Below are 15,219 nucleotides of genomic sequence, written 5' to 3'. Positions count from 1 at the left end.
CAGTGTGCATTGCTGCTTTCGTCATCTTACAGTCCCCGGGAGGATAAAAAAACAGTGATCTCCTTGCATGACCCACATGGAGGCAGAGACTTCCAGAGACTGGAGATCTGCTGGGACCCCGAAGCTTCCACATGAAATGCGCGGCTTCTCAATCATGATCACGTGCGCCAGGACCTAGACTTGCCTTGGGCACCACCTGGTTAAAGTCAGGGTGGAGAATTTTAGGTTCAGATGCCTGTTTGACAGGCTTGAAATCTGCCCCAAGAAATGTGCCATGTGGGTTAGAAAATGACCCAAATCTACTCCCGAGGAGCCTCACTGTTCTTTGGGAGCTGGTGGAAGGGAGCTGGGAGGTGATGACCCCCCCACTCTTGAGTCATTTGTACCCCAGGGGCAGGAGGAAGGACCAGTGCTAGGGACATCAGCTGCACCCCTAGCGGCCAGCCTAAGCGTGAAATATCTCTGAAATCTGTAGTTTGATCTTTTAAAATAGACCATACCAAAGCTGCATTTTTTATATTAATTTTTAAAATATGAATAATGTTTTACATTATTTATTGTCAAGGAAAGGGGATGCTCCAGAAGATGCATCGTGTTTGGTGTCGCAGCTCCACAAGGCCCTGGCTTCCCTGTGGATGGCACCTGGGTGAGGACCCAGCGCCTTGTCTACTCTGTCCCTCAGGACAACCTTCCAGACAGGATGCCCGGAAAGCCTGGGTTCAGGATAAACAAGAGACGAGAGCCAAAGACCTCCTCCCTTAAAAGCATCGATGGCAATTCTAAAAGTGGAGTAGAGAACGTGTGTGTGTGTGTGTGTGTGTGTGTGTGAGAGAGAGAGAGAGAGAGAGAGAGACTCGGGGCAGATGTTTTTCACATACTGGAATTTTATACGTCAATTTTTAAAGGCTTCCGGACTCACTGAAGGCGTGGATGTTCATGTTTTGCTACCTGCTATGCTTGAAAGGGCAGAGGAAGCTTTCTGCACAAAGAACTCTGCTTTGCACCCTTTCACTCACCTGCCCTGAATTCTCCCGATTCTTTTACAAGGCCTGTAAAATATTTAAAATAAAAATTCTTTCTTCTAAAAGAAGTGCTGTTTTTTCCAGTTCCTTCCTTGATATTTTTCTCATTCGCTGTCTTTTCTACACCTGCTTGTCTTAGGATGATAAAAGGAATTCTGACTTGCTTTCCATTCTAATTAAATATACTGGATCATGCCCAAAGCGGGCTCACAAACACCATGCACTTACAGTAATATAACAATATTTATTTCCAAGAGAGACTCATCGAAACTCAGCCAAAAAGTTAACCACAAAGCAGCATAACTTGACCTTTTGCCTAAAATTCTGCATGAGACTCACTGGGATCCTTAGACACGAACCTGTCAGAATTAATCTTGGAGCCTTACATTTTAAACTGTGGTAACAATTTTTCTAAAGTAAATAAGGGGATGGAAATCAAAACATCACCACTGGTGTCTGTCCACAGCAACTGATAAGTGACAGGCCTGCCAGCCACTGGTGTGAAGGGGAACAAGGGGAGAAACAGACCTGTCCCTTGGTATTAGTATTTAAAAATTACCTGGGCCTTTCCATTTGTATTAACACCAAGGACAAGTTAACTTAATTTTATGACAAAATGGAAATAGTATATTTCCTTACAGAGAAGGCAAGAATACTTTACAATTTGATCTTCAGCTATTTTTTAAACTACAGGCATTTTGCATCTTTTACCAAGCTTAGCTTACTCTGAGCTCAAGACTTTCCTGCCAGCATCCTTGCTGGACATGCACAGCACACAGGATTAATATCAAAATGAAAAGGTAGGCTCCTCAAAATACAAATTTCAATTTCTGCCTTTCAAGCCAGAAGACTGTACAACAAGCAAAGAAAAGATAGTGAAGTATATGTTGTTTGGTTTTCCTTCATCACACTGCTGATAGGAAGGAAAAAGCACAAAAGGATATTGAAAAGGAAATTGTCTGCCTATGGTAAATATCTTTTACATACTATTCTTAGGGGTATGTAATAAAATCAGAAAGCAATACTCTTTCAGTGCAGTCTACAGCTTTTAAAATACATTATTTCTAAAATCGAATACTTGACATTTGACTCAGTATTTTATTTTAAAAAGTGACAAGCAGATAGGAACAGTCTCCCACGGCACTCCTGGGTCCCCTCACCATCTTGTTGTAACTATACTATTGTGTAGATGAAACTGCCACAGCAAAATGACAAATATAACACATAAAAGAACAAAAAAGGGCAATAAATCAACGTTGACACTACAACCCATTAAAATGCAGGCAGCTGGTGTTACAGAAAGAATAAAATTTTCCTCTCACTTTACATTCTTTCCTGCTGAAGAGCAAATTTCAGAATCCTCAAGCAACTCTTACAAGATGCTGAAATTCCAGCTATATTCTCTCTCACATCAGGTCCTGAGCTCTGGGGCCAAGACACATGGCACTGGTGTCCCATCATTAACACAAAATGCCCACGGCGGTGCGTATGCACTGATAATCACCATATTTATATAATGCTGCACCTGACCAAAAGCAAGACACCTAGGTAGTTGGAAAATGGTAGTTTTAATTCAACAGCTATTTCCAATCCATTCATTATCTATGTAGACTGAGAGTTTGGCCATTTTTATTTATAAGAAAGCATAAAGAGGAGGCAATTTCTTCCTTCAATTTTTATCCAAAATTCTTTTAGAAGGTTAAATAGAAGCATCTGATACTGGAAATGACTCCAGTATTGCAAACATGTTTTACAGTACAACTGAATTTTGTTAACTGACTTGTTTACCCATTTATGATTATTACTAGTAGTTCAAGAGTAACTCAGTTGAGGTGAGTTGTTAAACTGTTTATATTGGTTTTAACAAAGGCCACAAATATAAGTTCTTGAAATCAGAAGCATCCGCTACACTTAATGTAGAACTGATTGCACCCCAAGCTCTCCAAAGGAATGAGAACCTCAATGACATAAAGGATGATGATGGATGGATGCTTCCCGAGAAAAGCAATGGGCAGCACTCAGGGGACAGCTCCTGACAGCCAAGTATTTCAAGGACTCAAAGTGCAACTCTGACCTGGGTCAGAGCTCAGTGTTATGTACTCACAAAGCTGTGAGGGAAGCTGCCAGAGGTGGCCACGGAACTCTTGGTCCAGGGCACCTCCTGTCATCCCACGCTTCCTGACCAAAGTCATAGTTGGATGCTCCTTTCTGGCAGGGATGTTATTTTAAAAAGTGGCTTAGAAATTAGTTCATGACTTCTGGGGAATTTTCTTTCTTACAAATGACTTCATACCATCAGAAAATAATAGCTAGTCCTCACGTGCCACATATTGAGTGACAGGCTCTGGCAAGTTTAAAGCTACATAAAATATGGGCCCTGTAATAGCAGAGACAATATTTCCATGTATTTGTACACTTATGCTATAGTAAATGCAATTGACAATCTCACTTGACACACCTTCCTGGGTATAAAGACCTAGTTCATGGAAGGGCAGAATCTAACAGTCTGCAGCTAAACCAGGTGTGATTTCTCCTCAGCATTAATAAACTCAGGCCACACTGCTAAGTGTGGTTATCCTTTATCAGCTGGGACTCACACACACAGCCACATAGTAAAGAGCTTCTGGCCATTCCCTGTTGGAGGGATTCAAACAGTTCCCTGGCTATGCTTCGTCCTGTCCCTTAACTTCTCGTCACTTGCTCTTCCAAGCTGGCCGAAGATCTGCTACCCAGGCCCAGAGGTCTCAGTAGTGACTTCCAGGAGTTCAGCTCTTTTACTCACTCACAATCACTTGTATCTTTCTGTTTCCGTGTTGGATGTTCATCCATTTCTCAGGGCTCTACTTCCTGCCTTTTGGTCTTGTACATCTCTCCACTGTCCTGGGTGTGGCTGGAATGTATAGGGTAAACTTGCTTCTGTCCCTCATCAGAACTCCCAAATGCTTCCCTTTGCAGTTGAGACAAAGACCAAAGCTCTCAGGAAACCCACAAGGTCATAGCTGCCCTCTGCTGCCCGGACAACCTGGTGCTCACCCAGCACCTCCTCTGGATCTCTGACCTCCAGCCATAACGATCTTTCCATTCTTTACATCTGGCCATGCTGCTGCTCACCACAGGCCTTTTGAACCCACTGTTCCTGCCACTGCTGAGTTAAAGTCCAACTTACCATCCCACCATCCTTGGGTACACCAGTCTTCCAGCTATGAAGTATTGCTAAGATGTGATCTGAGTTGCATCTTCATCTCACAAATACAGAGCGCCCTGGGTCCACAAGACAAACATCCATATGCACCCCATCCTGTCACTGCTCATGACTGTCCCTGGGCTGGTCCCACAGAGGCTGGGACAATGCTGACTTGAGAGGGTGGGCTCATTTCTAAAAACCCACTCAAGTTTCCTCATGGCTCTTGCCAAAGAAGAAATAGCTGGGCCGGGGATTTAGCTCAGTGGTTCTGATGCCTGCCTTGCAAGCACAAGGTCCCAAGTTTGATCCCTGGTGCCAAAAAAAAAAAAAGAAAGAAAGAAAGAAAGAAATAGCTGAAATAAATGATTTTTTTTTTTTTTACTAGTGGGTTGAAAAATCATTGGTTTATTTTATGTACAATGGAAAAGTCCACTGAGTTAATATATATATTAAAATACATCTATATATCATAAAGAAGAGATATATTTCCCATCAGCCGAAGAGTAGAGAAAATAAACCAAATTTGAAAGATTCCAGCCCTCAATCAACCAACAACAGTGATGAAAGTTCTAAGAAAACCCGGAAATCCACTGAACAAGAAGGCCGTCGGCTATTACTCATTTAGAGGCCTGCCTGGGTGCCTGGGACATGCTGGGAACAAGACAGCTGCCTGGGCACACTCTGGGATGGAAACGGGCATGGAGAGAGCCAAGGACGAGGACTGAGGGACAGCAGGATGCTGCCCCTGGGGACGGCACAGGGAGCCTGTCTGCAGCAACAGCTTGAGTGCCCCGACCTGAAACCCTCTGAAGCTGGAATCTTTCTGAGCACCATGGTGCCACAAGGGGAAATTTCACACCACGAGACTTTGCTTCATGCACAAAATGACTAAAAGCTTTGTGCAAAAGTGCCTTCAGGGAGTGTGTGTAAGATGAGTACAGGAGATAAATGAATTCTGCATCTTGACTTGGTTCCCATGCCCAGAATATCTCATTGTAAGCATGTAAATACTCCAAAATCTGAAAAAATTGGAAATCACAAATGCAGCTTGTCCCAAGCATTTCAGATGAGGGACACTGAACCTGCAGGATGAGGCCTGGGGACAGTGTTTGCACGAAGGGCTTGGTGTTCTGGAGAAGCAGGAGGACTGGCATGGATAGAACAGAGTGCTGGGGACGGTGGCTGAGAAGGGCCACAGCCAGCATGGGAAGCATCGCATCTGTGATGGGAAATGTGGATGTTATTCTAACCAGAGAACAAGGCTATGGGCTTCAGGATGAGAGGCCACGTGACCAGATTTCAATTCCAAAATACTCAGACTACCTGTTCTGAGGCGGATGAATTAATGGGAGACCCAGTGTGATCAGAGACAGCTAAGGTGCTTGGCAGGGCTCAGGGTGGAGGTGGTGGCTAGGAGAGGTGAGAGACTTTTAGACCTGGAACATGTTTCGGAAGGAGACCTAGCAAGACTGGCTTTATGGAAAACTCCAAATTTGGATAAGAAACCTTCCAACAACATCTGAGTAATGGAGATTGCCATATTCTTCCATTGGAAGAGTCTCAAAGAATCTCAGTGGCCTTTGGGGAGGACTTCACTATGTAGTGTGCACCAGGACATCTGGGATCGGACCACAGTGACAGAGACCCTTGCCCTTAGGGGGCGCATAGCCTAACAAGGGGAGACAGACAGTAGCAGCCAGAAGGGGTGAGTACAGAAGGTGCTAAGTGCCCCCCAAAGAGAAGAAAGTCGCAGGGCAGGGACACAAAGTGCAGGAGGGATGGGGAGGGGTGTGGCAGGTGTAGCATTCGGGTGGCAGAGGAGCCAAGCCGACTCCTCTGAGCAGGTCATATCTTAGTCACTTTTCTCATGGCTGGGACACAACACCCAACACCCCGCAGTTAGAGGGGAAGTTTACTTTGGCTCATGGCTTTTAGAGGTTTCAGTCCATAGCTGACTGGCTCCAGGGCAGGAAGGGCAGAGTGGAAACGCGTTGGTGGGGGCTGCTCATCCCACGGAGTCGGGATGCACAGAGAAGGCAGCAGCCAGGTGGGGAGATGCGTCCTTCCAGGACACCCCACATGACTCAGCTCTTCCAGCCAGGCCCTGCCTCCTAACAGCACCTACAGCTCTGAACTCATGGGCGCCTAATCCAAGGATGAGTACTGTGCCCCATGATCCAGCTGCTGCCTGCCCAAAAGTCCTACCTCCGAACACAGGAGCCTGTGGGGGACATTCTAGATCCAATCCGTAACAAGTGGGATCTGCCTGGGCCTTCATGGAGACGGTGAGGGAACTGGACATCTGGAGGAGGGTTCTGAGCAAGCGAAAGTAGAGCCAAAGCTCAAAATAAACCTGGAGCATGGCTGGGGGCAGTTTCTGTAAGGGTCCCCCAGGTCCACACGCTGAAGTCTTGTTCCCCAGCCTGTGGCACTATGGGAAGGTGATGGAACCTTTTGGAGGTGAGCCCTGATGGGAGATGTTAGGCACTGTTGTGCTACAGGCTAAAGCCACTGGGCCTAGTGACCACGGACTGAACACTCCAAAACTGTGAACCAAAATAAACCTTTCCTTCTTATAAACCTGTTGCCTCAGGTATTATGTCACAGTACCTGAAACCTAGCAGAGCGAGCAGATGCATTCAAAGAACCACAGGGTGGGAGGTGGGGTGTTGCAGTTTGACTGCTGTAGATTGAAGCAGAGGGAAAGTAGATCAGGAGAGTTTGGAAAGGGAGAGGGCCCCACCCAGGCAAGGCCTTGCAGGCCAGCAGAAGGACCGATATGAACATACTGAAAGGTAAGTGGTGGCTAATTTCGACAAGGAATAAGAAAAGAGCTCTAGTTTTATCATGTAACTATCGTTAAGGAGCCTCTGTGGTCAAAGATGATGATAAATGTACGGGAAGACACTGAGGACCATAAGAGAATCTAATCTGGGAATGCTAGGTATACTTGAAGACTTCACATATAACAACGTGCACTGTGATTCTGTGAGGAAATAACTGCTTATTTAATAAAGCGTGCTGGCCAACTGGTTGTCTGGAGAAAGACACACCCATCCCCCAGCAATACCTCATATTATATTAACAGTAATTTCTTGGCAATTCAAGAGCTAAATATACAGAACACTATGAAACGTACGAAAATTCGTGACTGAGAGATGGGAAGATCTCAAGCAAAACAAGAACCTTGGAGAAATAGAGAAAAATGGGAGTACAGCACATAAAAATGGAATCCGTGCCAAAAGACAACGAAGTCAAAGTAACAGAGATTCCAGGAATAGGTTCTGGACAGATCTCTGTGACCCAGTGGGGGCGGCCCCTGGCACTGTAGGGAAGGACTCCCGAGCCAAAGCAGGACAGGGCAGGAAAGAGGGCACCATGGGAGAAGGAAGGGCGGCCAGGCCAAACCAAACCACAGGGCACCTGCACATAGCCTTGGTTCTGGGCAGGGGTGGAAGGTAGCAGTCTACAGCCCGAAAAGAAGGGACACATGGTGATGAGCGGGAAGCACACAGGACCAGCCATTTCTCCAGCCACACCTGGAAGGATGGAAGGCGGCACGCAGGCAGGTAGTGGGCTGTGCCAGGGCTGGGGAGCCTGGTGCCACCGAGACCCATGGGATGGAGCTCAGGGTATCCGGCCCTGTGGGAGTCAGGTGAGGCCTGGAGGGCCTAGAGACCTAAGGGTGGCAAGGGCCCCACCACCACAGTCCCCACCTCGACGGGATGTGGACTTCCAGGGCCCGTGCAGGGCATCTTGTCCCTTCTTGCCTCCTCTTCCCACTGGCAAGATGCAGCAGATGCGGTGCTTAATTTCTCCCTTGTGGGGCGAAGGCATGGGGGCCTCAGGGCTTCAGCATGGTCAGGACACACAGAGTCTCTACAAGGCCACAGCTTCCTGTCTCCCTCAGTCAGGACCTACTTCGGTGGCTTCCATGTCTTCATTTCTCTATCTGTCCATCCCTCCATCTCTCCAGTTGAAAAGGTCTTTGTCTTTGTTTTAAGAGCCATGCTGAGACATAAAAAGTATTCTTGGCTTATTCACTGAGGCTCTGATTCCAAGAGAGCTGCCCCCTGACCAAGCCCTGCACTGTCTTCACCACTAGGCCTCAACTCAGTACTCCACAGCCAGGCCTGTTCCTGGGACGACCTGGGCCCCCTTAAAATGCCTGCTGGAGAAAACGCAAGACTGCTGAGAATTTCCTTTGTTTCTGCCAGCATCTCAGGACAGGGGCTCTATCTCCAGCCTCTGAGGGAGGGAAGCAGTGAGGCTTCCATGAGCCCCAGGCAACAAACCCAGCCAGGTTTCTCAGGGACTAGCCGAGGCCTTTGGGCTTCTGTAATGTGCCCTTCTCTGGCCTGCCTGAGCCCCAGATCAGCCCTCTTCCCAGCCCCTATGCTCCCTTTAAAGGGCCCACTTCCTCCTTCCAAATTCAAACACAGCTTGGCCCCCACCTACTGTCAGCAGTTATGGAATAAAATCTATTTCCATTGCTTTAAGCACCAGTAATGCTGGCTGTGTTTAACTTTTGGCTGCATGCATATTTTTTTCAATCTTTGAGACTTTATGTGGGAATTATTGTTGGCTAGTTCTCTTTTTCTTTCTTAAAAGAGCTAATTTTCTATCTAACAAAAATTCTAACATGCTCTGATGTATGTGATTTGTATATGAATCACAAAAGTCACTTTGTTTATAAATACTTCAGACTACAGATCTTATATTAGATATATAGGTTAAACAAATGGAAGATAAAAAATTTGTTTAAAGAAATCATTTTCCACAGTATCTCAGAGTTGGTAGGGTTATTAAATCATAAATGGAAATAATATAAATAGCCTACACATTTATATAAAATTAATTTAAAAATTCCTGAAGGGCAATTACTAACATGTTTAGCTTTCTATTTTCTTTCCCAAGCAGTTTCATGTTATGAACAATGAAATCCCAAGGCAAAGGGAGTGAAGTACAGACTGGATACATTTCCGGTTTCTAGAACTTTCCTTGTGTACAAAGAAAGGAGTTCTGAGTGAGTTCTTTGGGCATTCTGAGGTGGGTAAGATACTTGTTCCAGTCAGACGTTGCTTCCCTTTCATCTCCTAAATCTAGTGCTTTGGAAAAGTGTTTTTAAAACTGTGGATGACAACTCAATAGAGGGAAATGAAATCAATTTAGTAGGCAGGAACCAGAACGTTTTTTACAAATTGGAACAGAACAAGAGAGAACAGAATAGAGACTTTAGGGTGCATCCCACTGTGAGCAGCATTGGAAGAATGGCTTCTAAAGTTTCATTCAGTTAAGCCGCCTGTGTGTGTGTGTGTGTGTGCGCGTACACACACGCACATGTATGTCACACACACACACACCACGAATGGGTGAGATGTGCTTCTCTTTACTGTTGACAAGGACGAGGAGTTTGAGGAACACTCCCCAGGCAGAGCCCCTCTGAACTCCTGGCGCTGGGCCACTCACTAAATGGAGTCTGTCACGGAGTACCTGTATGGGCAGGGGTGGACACCACAGTGCTCATTTTCTTGGGGGACAGATAAGCAGGGAGGCCCCACCTACAGCCAAGAACAGCCGACCTGCACACATTGGTGGAGGGGGGACCATGTGCAAAGGACTCACCTCTCGCCATACTTCCCATGGGACTGGGCTCAGGGAGGGGTGTGGAGGATCAATGTGTCAGCATGCGCAGAGCCAAAAGAGCAGTGGGAGAGCTAAGGTACTTCAGAACACACCCCTCCTGCACCCCATCAGCTTCCTTCTGCAAGGGGCCGGACTGAAGTACTAAACAAAAAGGCACCATTCACGGGGTCCCAGGTGTGCAAGTTCAGAGTGGACTCAGCACTGTATTAAGCTGTCAGTGTCATGGGACAGTTCTGAAACACCTTGGCTTTTCCCCCATCAGTTATAAAACTACTGTCTTCTCGTAGCTTTGCTCAGTGACAAGCAGGATACTCAGTTTTCATTCACAGTAGTATGTGTGCCTAGGGGCTTGGTGTTACTAATGCAAATGTACCTGAAAGCAAGATGCCCGGGCCACCAGGCAGGTAAGACTCTTGATAAGAATGGTCAGTCAACAGGTGCTACACAGAGGGGCTCAACATGTCAGAAATGACTCAGTGAACCAAGTGAAGAGACAGTGCTCCTGCTACCAGTCAATAGCTGATACAGACAGTAAATGCAGAAGAAATATTACTGCACTGTTAATGGAATCCAGCTATGAGGACCCATCATTAAAACCAGAAGCAAATATGGAAGAAAGAACAGGAGTAGCTTTTACTGGTTTCTGAGGCTTGCTCTGGCCCTCCATCATTATAATCCCTAATAAACAAGAGTAAATGAGGCGCACACTGCAGCTCTTAGGACTGAGGCTGCTGTATGCCGTGGTAGTACATGGTCCTTCATTTCAGTTCCCAAACCATACAATATGCACTGGGTTGGGTCCAAAATCCTTGGCAATGCTTTATGAGCTATCTTCTTAATCATGGAAGTATTAGATGAAGCAATATTCAGAAGCGTTGCTTATTTCACGCCTAGTAAATACCATGCTTCATTTAATGAAAGCAGATCGTAAGGAAGGCCCAAGATAGGGCCTAGTCAGCTGTCTTTCTCATAACTATGGGTTTCTCATGCTGAGGCCAAACCATTTGTAGTGACTGCTGATCAGACTGGCATCCGCTCAGGGGTTAGTTAGCTGACCAGTTCCACAAAATCCCTGAGACGGACATGTGATCCTACACAGAGCCATGGGCCAGTCCCCAATGTGGGGTGCAGAGAGGAGCGCTTATGCTAGGAAAGGCACTGTCTCGAGCACTCCTACTGCTGGGAAGAACACATCAGAAGTCAGGATAAAGAAGCGTCTGTGATAAGTCAAACTTCAATCAGTTAAATAAATTTATGCTTAGAGGAAATCTGAAAGCAAGGGAGAAATACCAGTAAAGGTACAGCTTTCAGGCCCTGGAGTAGGTAATGGAAAATATACACAGGATACAAGGGGGAAAGGAAGTAGAATCATTCTGTATTTCTTTACTTCATCAAATCAGTCCATAATTTTCCTAAGTTTCAGTTGCTCTATTTTCCAAAATAATAAGCTCAGGTAACAACCTAAACATTTGTGATTTCTTATTAGAGTTAACTTTTACTATTTCTTTAACTGTTTGAAAGTATTCCCTAATTTCATACACACAAAAAAACTGCTAGGGTGGAAGTACATGGAAGGCAGCTTGGTGTTTCCCACATGACTTTAGCCACACCTGAGCCACATGCAAAGGCTACAGGGTGCGGGTCTTCCCTAAGTCCTCTCTAAGTCCTCAACCTGGGTACCTTGACAATGTGACCTGCTTTTGTGGCAGGATAAGGTCTTCTGAGTTCACTAGCCACTCACCTGGGATCTGGAGTGGATTACTGGACTCTCCTCCTACCTGGATTAAAAGAGATGCCCATGCATCTTTAGAAGCAGGTAGCGTGGACAAGCTCCTCTCTCTCGGTACAAAGAGGCACCCAGGTCAGCTCCAATATGCTAAGTCCTTCAACCTTTCTGAATGTTCCTACGTGACTCAGTTCCTTGACTTGCAGATCTGCTGCTTCTCTATTTAAGGGCTTTTCTCTGAAACAACACTCTATAAGGAAGGCAGACAGCTCTGCAACAACTGTACATGCACAAAAAGCTGTCTGAACAGCAGCTTCTAAGCATCTTCGGGTGGCTTCATTTAATAATCTTGGCAGATATGATGGTGTGTTGCTAATGCATGTGCAAACTAGACCTGCAAGGTGAACAATAAGTCTTTCTCACCCTCAAATCTCAATGCCTTTTTAGATTAATTGGGAAAATAAGAAATTTGTACATTCTTATGAGTTTGCTTCAAACCCTGTCAATCGATGGTGTTACTATTGCAAGTCTAGCAAATTTCATTTCTGTATCACATTAGGCTACAAAGGAACAAACCAACAGACCAAACACACAATGGAAACATGCAGTGGAGTCATACTGAATGCATGGGTATCGATGTGCACACAGAAGAGCCGAGCATATCGATTGAATATGAGCACAGGTCTGTACCCGGGGTCTGAAACATTGTGAACAGGCCTTAAGCAAAGGAGGAGATGTAGAGGGAAACAAAGCTGAGAAAGATGAGCAGGAAATGGGCAAGATGACTCATCTATACTTGAACATCTGACCTGTTAGTTGGCCGTCGCCTGCAGCAGGGGCGATGCGAATGTAAGGAGTTGTAAGCTGAGTCACGATTATCGCAGCTAAGGCAAAGGAGGATTTCCAGGTCAGCATGCATGAGGGAGAAAAAAGCCAGACTGAAGCTAGGCTAGCAAGAAGAACCCATCAGCATATCAAATTGTCTCAACTCTGTTCCAACAACAACAAAAGGAAAAGGAAAAAAAAAAAGAAAGGGAAAAAAACATAGCAAGGCATTGAATTTTCTTTTCTCTTAAACAAGTAATAGTCAGGCAGTAGGATTTCTACATCTGACACAGCTGTGAGCTTCGGCTGAGACCTTGGACAGATCAACTGAAAGAAAAAAGTAAAACAAAACCAAAAACGTAAGCCCTAAATTCAGCTGAAGACTTCGAACTGTTTCTAACTGTTAACTGAAGGTGGTGAACAGAAGTTCACAGCCAATTGTGATAATCCAAACTTCAGGCTTTGCAAGTATATTTGGTTATTTAAAGTGATGTTACTTAGGTCACAATATTTTCTCTTCTTGGTCAAATTATCTTTGTGAGGAATATTATCGCCCTTCACTAAAATTTTTAATTAGAACAATTTCTCTAATAACTAGATTTCAGGCAGACTTCCATTTAAAGACCTTAATTTTTCACACTACGAGAATAAAAAATATTATCTCAAGGTACTGGTTAAAAACAAAATCGAAACTTCTCATTGCCTTTGCTGTCATTGTCATGGCTAACTTGTGACCAAAGAAAGGGACAAGATTCTTGAAAAGGACCACTAGGGCATCTTGCTTTGTTTGCAGTAAGCGGTTAACATTCATGACACACAGATATTGAAAAAAAATAGAAAATTAAAACATCAGTTCTAACATGATACAGCTGGAAAATGATGCAAAGAAAAAATATTGAAAAATTAAGGACAGGCTTACATGAAAGATAACTAATTTACATGGAACAGCCTGGGTGCTATTAGAAATGTGGCAGAGAGTAAGGAAAATAGATCATCTACCATCTGCAGACAATTAAACCCAAAACTGCTGCGGCGTAATATTTTGAAATAACCCCCTGCAACACTCAAACAGTTTGCTCCTTAGAACCAGACAACTACAGCAACTGAGTTTAAAAATGGTGTAGCAGTCTTATGCATGTTATTAATGAATGTACTCCATCCAGTTCTGCAAAGCGAGATAAACTGGTCGCTGGCAACTCTGGGTATAACAAGTTGAACATGGTAAATGTAATTTCTAAGACTTGTTACAAAGTTGGTGTGAATTCCAAGTTTGATACATGTTAACCTTTGGCTGGTCATAGAATACGGAGGTTCAGCCAGTCATTTTGCATCACTTACATCACTTACACTACTCTACTTTTGAGAAAAATGTCCTCTTATTAAAAAATAGGGCACTTATCTACTATCCAAAGAGGTAAAAGATATGAACAAACGCTACTTGAAAACATCTCTGGTGGGCAGCAGGCATCTGCAAATAACAAAGGATTCAAACGACAAGCTGAGGTTAAGCTTCACACGTAACAGGTACTTAACCAGACTTAACCAGATCAGAACTTCACAATGGTCTCTGTGTTCCAACCTGTGAAGTGTTTATTTGCAGCTATTTTTATTTATTTATTTGTCTATTTTGGTACCAGGGATCAAACTCGGAACCTTGCACTTAACGAGGCGGGTGCCGGAACCACTGAGCTAAATTCCCAGCCCTATTTGCAGCTATTTTTAGTGCAAGGACATACTCATGTTAGAAATTACTTTAAAACAGGCAGGGTAGGCCTCAGTAGCTATGACAGAAACTGTGTGGTCCACCGAGCCTAAACCATTGTTTGTATTCATTTTATTTGCAGTGCTGGGGGACTGAGCCCTGGAATTCACAGGCTAGGTAAGAGCTCAACCACTGAGCTGCATCCCCAGCCCAAAATAGTTATTATCTGGTCCTTGACATAAAAGCTCACTGATTCTGCCTTAATATCAGCAACGATCCACTATAGAAGAGAACATTATGGAATTTGGCAGAATAAGGTCAGAATTCCCACGCTACACTTCACAGACAGAATCGGGGGGTCTGGATCTGGGGTCTCAGGGACAGAGGAGCACCAGCAAGGAGGAGGGAGGAGCTTCCTGGCATGGGTTCTGTGCTGGGCCCTCTCAGTTGCAAGTCAGGATGTTCTAGAATCTACTGGGTCTGCTTTTACCAACACAGTGTTTCACATGGCCCTGGTGTTCCTTGAAAGATGAGTTTGGGTCACATAAATTTGGGAAACATAGGCTTTTAGGTTTCTAAGGTTTGGGAACCTCTTGGGGGCCTTCATATACTCCTGATGTACATTATGAAGATTATTATTATTGAGAATGAGAAAATATTTTCTCTATAAAATGCTGAACACTGTATGTGTATGTTCCCGTTTCTAAATGCATAGCCTGACTAATAGCACATTGGCATATATGAGTGATACTATGCAATTTGTTTTCTCCTGTATTCAATATGCACAATTAGAAGGAATATTAATTAGTTTTACATCTCAACAGGCATTCTTTTTGGTTCTTTTATCAATGCATTTCCATTCCGTAGCATTACAGCCCAGAAAGGATAGTATTTCTTTGAACAAAAGAGTGAAAAGAAAAACAGGCTGGAGAAACTTCTCCAAGAGCCTAGTGATTAAAAAAAGAAACATTCAAATTTCTGAATATAGTCAGAAATTGTATCAGAACAATAGGAATCCTTCAGCGCTTCCTCAAGGTCTTCCAGCAAAGCAGAGTCACATCCAGTACAAATCTGAGTTAAATGAAATACTAATGCTACAAACAGCAAAGCGTTT

General features: G+C 44.4%; 1 protein-coding gene across 14 annotated transcripts in view; it reads right to left on the bottom strand.

Moving 5' to 3' along the window:
• Positions 1-15,219, bottom strand: part of Ptprm (protein tyrosine phosphatase receptor type M) — a 675,227-nt gene that overhangs the window by 232,343 nt on the left and 427,665 nt on the right. For 10 of the 14 annotated variants that reach the window (XM_087189914.1, XM_087189919.1, XM_087189945.1 and 7 more), the window contains one exon: positions 12,388-12,462. The exons of the other annotated variants lie outside the window; for them this stretch is intronic. In XM_087189914.1, the coding sequence (XP_087046040.1) occupies positions 12,388-12,462 (75 nt within the window). The remainder of the gene's footprint in view (positions 1-12,387; positions 12,463-15,219) is intronic. 14 annotated transcript variants of the gene reach the window in all.

The sequence above is a fragment of the Heterocephalus glaber genome, unplaced genomic scaffold, assembly GCF_053883595.1.
Source record: "Heterocephalus glaber isolate CG9 unplaced genomic scaffold, H.glaber_assembly_v1.0 deba00000331, whole genome shotgun sequence".
Lineage (NCBI taxonomy): Eukaryota > Metazoa > Chordata > Mammalia > Rodentia > Bathyergidae > Heterocephalus > Heterocephalus glaber.
This window is presented reverse-complemented; position numbering and strand designations above follow the sequence as displayed.